Source organism: Triticum urartu, chromosome 5A (genome assembly GCF_056163025.1).
Source record: "Triticum urartu cultivar PI428250 chromosome 5A, HENAU_Tu73, whole genome shotgun sequence".
NCBI lineage: Eukaryota > Viridiplantae > Streptophyta > Magnoliopsida > Poales > Poaceae > Triticum > Triticum urartu.
In genome coordinates this window covers 33,992,414-34,001,817 of record NC_141877.1, presented here as the reverse complement: position 1 = coordinate 34,001,817, position 9,404 = coordinate 33,992,414, and the positions used below count along the sequence as shown (strand labels likewise).

The window sequence follows — 9,404 nt, the reverse complement described above, 5'->3', positions numbered from 1 at the left end:
GCTTGAGTCATAGGGAAATACTGGGTACTACCCTCCACGTGCTGCCATGCTTCAAAATTTAAAAATTCATATTTAAGTGTTGTGAAAAACTCTAAAAAAAATTGGGATGTTTCAAAATTTGTGGACCCTGCTCCTTCTTCACAGCATGTACACTTGCATCAAATGTGCTGATGTGTATTGCCATGCATGCACAAGTAGGTGGGAAAAAATGGCTTGTGATAAACATGCATTCAGCCAACAAGGAGCAGGCAACAAGAATATGAGAATTTCATACCATTCTCAATTTTCATTCATGCAGTCAATCAAAGGTCAACACCCATATACCAGAACATATCAGATGGGCAATAGAAACTACAATACAATACTTGCAAGGATGGTGAGGGATTGTCAGAGCTGTCCTGAGTTGTGCATTTGGTGGTGTCGGTGTCCTTCGTCTTTTGTCGTTCTTTGTGGTGTGTGCCAAACCTTCTTCATTCGAAGCCTTTGATGGCGATCGACTGTTTTCTCGTTGCTTGACTGCCTCTTTGTGCGAGCATGATCACCACTTGCATGACATCTCACGTTAGTCGTGCACACATATACTTGCTAGGATTGCAGAAAGTGGTGGTGACAACACATTCCGACTCCAATTTAGTGATGCTTCTCGAGTACCCGGTTTTGAGCTCCGGATTAAAACTCTAGGTCATAGTCATAGTTGGTCATACCGGACAATGATGGTGTTTTTACGTTGTTACCCAGTTGAAGACATTGCTCATACTTGATCTTTAGGCTGAAAACCCATAATCTAACCTTTCGTAGTTGGATCCGACGACAACGACGTTTGGGATCATTCTACGTTGTTGTTGAAGAACCTTTCCCCTTGTCCTTGTCTTGTCAAGAGATGGTTCGTGTTGATGGTTGTTTATTGTAGTTCTATGATTGTTGTTTTGATCGCTTCGTTTTTATTCTTCTTTCTGTGTATTAGTGTTGGATGTGTGCATTCCCACCATGCATAAGCCATACATCATTTTAAGTGAATAAGGACATCTTTAACGCGGACCCTCAAAACTCTCACAAAGGTCCGGACTGGGGTGTGCGGATGCTACATGCCATCCAATGTGGTACCCCATCAAACCGCAGACACTGCACTTGTCCGAAATCCCACAAACCAGATGAAAACCACGGGGAGGTTTGCGAGTGTCCTGACTGCCGCCACGTAAGCTCCTGCCCGCCACGTCTCACTCCAAAACCTTCTCTGCCCAAAAAACCCTCTCCGCCTAAAAAACTCTCTCCCACAAAGCAGTTGTCATGTATTCATGTCAGTCAGGCCGCTACAGAGCAAACATGACTCCACACAATATTGATGCCGGTTAGAGGGATCGTGACCGGATGAGCGGGCGTGGCCGCTTTAATGCTGGCGCGACAAAGGAGAAGCCTACTCCAACTAGTGCACCGCATTGAAGCCGACTGTCCGCCAGTTGGCCCACCACACCTATTTATGCATAGCTATGGTGCCCTCCACACCACACCCTACATCCTCTTCTCTTTGTTCACCACCTCTCTGCTCCTTTCCATGCCCATTTGCCGCCGTCAACAATGCCAAATTTTTTGTTCTTGACACTGGCAAGTGGTAACTCCGGATCTCCTTCCGGGTCCAGATCTTGGTGCCACCGCCGTCGCTCCCCCAGGAAGGAGAAGGTCATCCTCTCCTCTGGTGACGTGGAGGAGCATGAGCCGCAACGTGTCTCCTCACACAGGCAGCGGCGACATAGGAGGAGTACCAGGCGCAAATGAAAGATCATACTCGAGCGGTCACCTCAAGTACCGCGGTCCGGCGCAGCCCTCGCTACCACTCCACCGCGTCAAGGTGTACTATAAATTGGTTTAGGGTTTTTTAGGCTTTAGTTGAACGGACGAGATGTTTCGTTGACATTTTGTGACCAATGATCCAACTCACTCCACGGTCTAGAAGCATCATGCTCGTCCTGATCTTATTTCAATGCTCAACTGTACCTCTCACGACTCATGCCACACGCATCAGATTCTATTTCGCCAGTGCTGTCGTCCAGGGAAGGAACAATGCACACCAGCTGGGCTGATGACAAGCACGCCATGGACGGTCGAGAAGCATTGCCGTACGGCGTGCGGGCGTGTATACCCGGCTAGGGCTGTGCACACACTCCTATGATGATCCTCGCATGCATGCACACGTCGGTGAAAGTGGTCTCTCTGAATAAGCCAATCGGATCAGACTAGATCATGTCAGTGTCTGATCAGATGATTCAGTCAATGGTAGGTAGACGCCCATGCCTATCACATGACATTGTGTTCTGTTATGCAACAAACGGTTTTGGCAGCTGCTGGCAAAATCTCATTTTCTTTTATTTTCTTTTCTTGAGGTTTCGGGTGCCTAAAAGACACCGCTGCTTTGCTCCCTTTTAGCTAGACTAGAAAAGAGGGGCGCTGTCGGAAGGGGCCCACGAGGGCACATGTGCGGTCTTGCCCATGCATGTGTCGGATCGTCTCGACCGTGCATGCGCCCTGGGCACAGAGAGCCAGGGCCCGCTGGCAGGGGGCGTGGAGGGGCCGCGGTCGGCGGTAGACCAGCTCATCGCTGATGTCGCTCTGCCGCTGGCTCCTCCCAACCTACCGCGTCCCACGCTTCAGAAGAGGGCGCCACGCCGCCGGCGCTCGCCGATCTCCAACCCTAGACGCAGTGGGCGCTTGGCCTCCCAAGCAACCGCCACCCTCAACGCGGTGGCCCGGGCGCAGCAGCTCACCATGCAGAAGCTTGGCATTGGAGCGCCCGGGGAAGACGCCATGCGCCGCTACGAGCTCTCCTTCGACCGCCCACTAACCCTAGCCCAGATTGAGGCCCTCACGGCGCTGGTTGTTGCTCCGGGAGTGAGGGTGACTGTGGTTGGTGCTGCTTCTGCCCCTGCCGTCTAGGGCAGCCATCAGCGTTCTGCGTCCATCTGTTGTAGTTTCCCATGGATAGCTGTCCTTTGCTAATTTGGAATGTTAGAGGTTTGAACTCGGCTGCTAGGAGAGGTGTAGTTCGGAGATTAGTGCAGCAGTTTAATGTATCATTCGTGTGCTTTCAAGAGTCCAAGGTTTCAGAGGTTTCCAAAGAGTTTGTCACAGAGTGCTGCGGGCCTGCTTTCACCGATTTCTTCTTCCAGCCGGCTGTTGGTACTCGGGGAGGGATTATCGTGGCCTGGAAAGATGACGAGATCACTGTCTCCTCGTCGCACTGCACCCCGTCCTTCATCTCCGCTGCTTGCTGTCATCGGAGGTCAGGGAAGGCCTGGCGAGTCATTGGTGTCTATGGACCGCAAGCTGATGCAGACAAGATCAACTTCTTGGGCGACTTAAGAGCCGCGATGACTGCGAACCCAGGCCCAACTATCTGTGCTGGCGATTTCAACCTCATCTGTCAGGCGGCTGACAAATCCAACAATCGGGTCAATCGCAGGATGATGAACGCGTTCCGCCATTTTATCTCTGACATGGAGCTAAAGGACCTGTATCTCCATGGTCGATCCTTCACCTGGAGCAACGAGCAACAGCATGCAACGAAAGTGAAGCTCGATTGGGTGCTATTTAATGAAGGATGGCACGACCTATTCCCCTCCTACCTTCTGCAGGGCCTATCCTCGGCCGTCAGTGACCACTGCCCGTTGCTGCTATCCTGTGACACCGAGTTCAAGCACAGCAGAAATTTCCGATTTGAGAACTTCTGGGCCAAGATCGAGGGCTTTGACGGCGTGGTCGCGGTGGCCTGGGAGCAGCCAGTTCTGTCGCCTGACGCGTATGTGGTCTTACACACCAAGCTGGGACGGGTGGCCCGGGCTCTGAAGGCGTGGCACAACCGGCACCTGAACCAAATGAGCAGCGCCCTAGATGTGATCAACGAGCTGATCTACAGATTAGACAAGGCCAGAGACTCGAGGGATTTGACGATCGATGAGCACCGTTTCCGCAACAACCTGAAAGTCCGGCTACTGGGCATCAGCGCACTGCGGCGATCGTTCTGGAGGCAGCGGGCGCGTGTGATCTGGGTCAAAGAAGGGGACGCTTGCACCAAGTTCTTTCACATAAAGGCTTCCTCAAGACGGAGAAAGAATCACATTCAATCCTTCCTACACCAGGCCCAACATGTGTCTGAGCAAGGAGAGAAGCTTCAACTCGCCTGTGATTTCTTCTCCGACCTGCTAGGGCAGCATGGGCCATAGTCGGCGACTCTCAACTTTGAGGCCCTACAGTACTTGCCCAATGACGGGATTCTGCAGTACCTGGACAGCGACATCTCGGAGCAGGAAGTGTTAGATGCGATCAATGATCTCAACGCAGAGAAAGCACCTGGGCCGGACGGATTTTTACGGGCTTGTTTTACCAGAGATGCTGGCCCATCATCAAGGGAGACCTGATGGCTGCCATCTCCAAGTTCGCCGGGTGCAACTCTGCGAACCTGCAGGCCCTCAACACGGCCGTCATGATCCTACTGCCCAAGAGGGAAGGTGCCTCGCAACTAACGGAGTTCATAGCAATTAGCCTGATACACAGTGTGGCAAAGCTCATAGCGAAAATCCTTGCTCGACGGTTACAACCAGCAATGGAAGGGCTAGTTGCCCCATCCATGTCAAAGCGCCTTCATTAAGAAGAGATCTATCCTAGACAGCTTCATGTACGTGCAGGCTATGATCAAAACCCTGAAAATGAAGAAAATGCCGGCCATTCTGCTCAAGATCGACCTTGCAAAAGCTTTTGACACTGTCTCTTGGGAGTTCTTGATCGATCTGCTTCGTGCGAGAGGATTTGACCACCGATGGACCAATTGGATTGCAGGCCTGCTAGCAACATCGTCAACCAAAATTGGCATCAACGGTGATCTATCTGACACAGTCTACCACCGCAGAGGCTTCCGCCAGGGCGATCCCCTCTCCCCGCTCCTGTTTGTCATTGTCATGGACTCACTTGCTAGGCTCATCGAAGTGGTCAGCCGAGCCCAGGTCCTCCCTGCAATTGGCACGGTCCATATGCCTCATAGAATCTCGATGTACGCAGATGACATCGTGCTCTTCATTAACCCTTCGCGGAATGAGATGCACGCCGCCATCACTCTCTTGGATCTCTTCCAGTCAGTCGTTGGGCTACGAGCCAACTGGGCAAAGAGCGCGGCTACACCAATAGCGTGCATGGAGGATCAGATCGGGGAGGCAGTGGTAGAAACGGATTGCAAGTCCAAAGCCTTCCCAATCACATACCTCGGCCTGCCGCTTTCGGATACAAGATTGAGGAGGGAGGACTTGCAGCCAGTTATAGACAGCCTTGCAAAGAGACTGAGAGGATGGAAGGCCAAGCTGATCGCACTCCCGGGCAGGATCGAATTGGTCAGATCGGTGCTAACTGCCATGGCCATCTACCGGATCATGGCGATCGCGCCGCCAGTTTGGTTCCTCAAAATGATCGATAGGCTGAGACGAGGCTTCCTTTGGGCGGCAGACGAGTCCTCGCCGGGCGGCAAGTGCCTCGTGAGCTGGAAGCAGGTTTGCAGGCCGCGCGAGTTTGGTGGCCTTGGGGTGCACGATCTGCAGCGCCAAGGGGCCGCACTCCGCGTTCGCTGGTACTGGAACAGTTGGATCGATGACTCCAGGCCTTGGCGCGAGTTGATGCTACCCCATGACCCAGCGGCTGAGGGTATTTTCAGAGCATCCACGGAGATACTCATCGGCGACGGAAGGAAAACGAGCTTCTGGCGCTCGCACTGGGCACAGGGGTGTAGGTCGGCTGACCGTTGGCCGGAGCTCTTTGCGCACTGCAACGGGCGACGGCTTACGCTCCGTGCGGCCGTCGAGGGCAACGCTTGGCTGAGATACATCAAACCTAACCCAAACGCCACAGTGCTGCACCAACTTTGCGAGCTCTGGGAGGCAGCTTCGGCAATCACGCTCGGCGACGGGGTGCAGGACAGCATGAGATGGAAATGGACCTCGGATGGCAAGTACTCGGCTGCCTCGGCATATCACAAGATGTTCCAGGGTGCCATCCCAATCAACGACAATGAGATCATCTGGTCGGCCAAGGCGGCGCCGCGTGCCAAAATGTTTGCCTGGATTCTGCTGCGAGGAAAGTGCCTGACGGCGGACAACCTCCAACGACGGCACATACCGCATGACCCGGTCTGCCCGCTCTGCCGGGCGGCACCGGAGACGGCGCACCACCTCATCGCGGCCTGCCCGTTCTCTATGCAGGTTTGGTCAAAAACGGCGAGCTCTCTGGGCAGCCCCTTCTCGGACCTGGCGATGCCTACTGATACCCGATTGCAGACGCGGTTCAGAAGACAGACACGGTCACTCCCGCGCGCCAAAAGGGCTACCTGGAAGGCCACCTGCTTGCTAGTCTCTTGGTGCATTTGGAAGGAGCGGAACGACAGGATCTTCAACGCCAAGACCGACACGGCGTCTCAAGTACACTCCAGAATCATTGACGAAGCCATGATGTGGGTACAGGCGGGACCGGCACCCATGGCCACTTTCTTTGAGCCGCCTTAAGCTCGAGGTCGCTTGGCCAGTGTATTTAGGCTGGGCATCTGACGCCTACCATGTTTCTGCTTCTTCCTCTTTCGTGTTTTTTTTCTTTCCCAGTTTCCTGTAACTGTTTGCTCCTACATCTACATCAATGAAAATCAGCACCATGCTGCTTTTTCGTCAAAAAACAGAGATCTGGTGCATAAAAAAGAAGAAGCAAAGCTGATTCTTTATCCTTTTTCCTACAACTTTTGGTTGACCGTGAACGGTTCTTTCCCAACATCTGAAGTCAGCATGATTCCAAAATTCCAATGAGACCACACACCCCGAAAAAGAAAACATTGCGCGTCCAGCTATCTGAAAAAGTGAAAATCAGTCTGTACACGTATCCTCTCGGCTTCTGTTCCGTTCGTGTACAGCCACTACGTCTACTTTATTACTCCCTAAATTACTTGTTTTGAATTTGTTTAGATACGTGTACCTAGACTCATTTTAATGCTAGATACCTCCGTATCCAGATAAATCTAAAACAAGTAATTCGAAACGAAAGGAGTAGATGATTTAAATATTAAGAAGGTACAGTAGTTTTCTGGCTTGCTTCCTAGTGGATGTAACCATTTTTCTGCTCGAGTAGTTTATTGGTTCCTTAGAAGGCTAGAAGTGGATATGATCGGAGGTGAGTGACAGCAGAGAGAGGATGCGGACGTGTCGTCTTTGTGGCACCTTGAGCTTGGATTGGATCATATGCTCCTTTTCCCCCAACCTGGAGTACATGTACATACGCTGCTGGCATCACATGTGCCTTTCTGCACGCATGCATGCCGCCAAGGAAGCAGATCAATGTCAGGGTTATCTGCTCGGATTCAAGCTTCAGACCAGCCCACATTTTTAGTTTGCTCTTCATTTATGCATTCCTTCGTTCATGCAGCCAGTCAAAGGTGAACGCCCAAACACATCAGGTTCTGTTTTGCAAAGAAAATGTTTGAAACCTCGCCGGATAAGACCAACTTTACCGCGCGATTCTAAACGGACGTCCATTTTATCTGGTTTTTGTCCCTTTGGGTAGGGATTTGGGGTCATGTCCGGGCCTGTCCTAGGATGCGGTGGCCGTGCGTCCAGCGCGCGAACGCATCCCGGCCGCATCCTGTCCGCGTATTATTTCTTTGCAAGTCCTTAACTTTATTTCATCATTCATTTTTGGTACATGAAAAATACATCATTACATTTTGACTAGCAAAGCAAGACCAAATAAAACAAGAATCACAAGAATACATTTTAAAAGATACCCAACTTCCATAACTGCTCCCTTGAGTTGGGTTAGGACCTTCTCGATGCACTCGTTGTTGATCTGTGGAGGAGGAGGCTCGATCTGGCATCCTCCTTTCTTCTTCAAGCCAGAAGTCGATGTTGCTTCCTCCTCACACCTAGTCTCGTGTCTAGCCTCTAATCTAGCAACAAGTGCACTTGTCTCATTTACAGCCTCTATGCTAGCTAAAAGTGCACGAACATGTATTAAATTTCGCTCTATCAATATATCGATGTACTCTTCTTCCCAATACCAAAACTTGCATCCGTTCTACACAACAAAATTTGAAGTTAGCACAACTAGTTAAATCTAGAGCACAAACCGAAGCTAAAAAAAGCGCATACCCCATCGTTTAAGCACTTGATGAACACCCATCCGGGATGTTCCAACGTTGTAGACACGCAGCGCACGACCATCCTTGAGCAGTGGTCGCACTTAATGAGTGGCAACGGTGCGCCGGCGAGCTTTTGGGCAAGCACCGAGCCCGGCCGACCGCCATTCGTGTATCTGCCGGCGGACCACCGACGGTGCAGATCCGAGCGGCTAGAGGAGGAGCCACTGCCTGTATGTGGCCTTGCGGCCCTGCCAAGGCCTTCCGGCGAGGTGCCCGGCCAGTCCATGCCGCGGCCCGGCCTCCCACAGCCGGCCGAGCTCAAGACCGACCGGATCCGCTCCAAAACCGGCCGGCGGGTGCGCAAACCAGGTGGCCGTGGGCGCGTCCGAGCCCGGCGCCGAGGGGAAGGGGTTGGGCGAGCTCGCGTCCGAACTGCACAGCTGCAATGGCAGTGGCGGCGGCGGCAGCGACGGGAAGAGTGGGGAAGAGTGAAGGGGATGCGGCCGAAGGGAGGGAGGGAGGGGGGCGGATAGAAAAAGACCCGTCTTGTGCCACCGACGGGCGGGCCAGGGGAGGACACGCACAGACGACCGGCGTGTCCGCGTGTTGTCCGTTTCACCCCAAAAACGGCGCAAGTTTAGACCGGGAATGGGTCGAAAGCGGACACAAAGCGGACAAAAGTCCGTTTGCTCCCGCGCGCTGGGCCGCCTTTTTTATCCCTTTTACCCCAAACGAACGAGACCGGACAGGATAGGGTCGTGCGATGAAGTTGGCCTAACAGCAGCACCTGCTCCGCCTAAAACAGAATCAATATGTACGTAGTCGCTCACATCATCAGAGCATCGGAAATCAACTAGACATCACCTCCCATAAAAGAGAAATAGACATCACTAAAACCGGCTCTTTTTTCCCTCTCACACAAGCCACGGACAAATAAATTATGCAGACGGAGAAGAAAAGGCGAATTTGGTTGTTCGACGCGGCTGAAATGTGCTCTGGCCCCACTTGTCTGCCAAACGGGGACAACAAGTCAATAGTCCCGTTTGGCTGAAATGTTTTGGCTCGTGATAAACATGCATGCATGCCGCCAACAGCAACATGCATGCCGCCAACAGAAAAATAATCAATCGGTAGTTCACATCATACGTGGTGTGCTTTCAGCATCGGAGCGTTAGAAATCTGACCGCACTGGTTCTCTTCCTCCCTCTCATCTCGTGAAGGCCACGGACAACAAAGTTGCTATCCGGATTAAAAT

General features: G+C 52.3%; 2 protein-coding genes across 2 annotated transcripts; both read left to right on the top strand.

The window, feature by feature from the left end:
- The first annotated feature begins 2,969 nt into the window (after window positions 1-2,969).
- Window positions 2,970-4,214, top strand: LOC147967772 (uncharacterized). The gene has a single exon (XM_087523249.1). The coding sequence runs from the start codon at window positions 2,970-2,972 to the stop codon at window positions 4,212-4,214; it is 1,245 nt and encodes a 414-aa protein (XP_087379375.1).
- A 194-nt stretch (window positions 4,215-4,408) lies between these two features.
- On the top strand, window positions 4,409-6,824 carry LOC147967771 (uncharacterized). Its single transcript, XM_087523248.1, has 3 exons — window positions 4,409-4,549; window positions 4,677-6,449; window positions 6,627-6,824. Exons 1-3 carry the CDS (start codon window positions 4,409-4,411, stop codon window positions 6,822-6,824), a joined length of 2,112 nt encoding a protein of 703 aa, XP_087379374.1.
- Window positions 6,825-9,404: the final 2,580 nt, after the last annotated feature.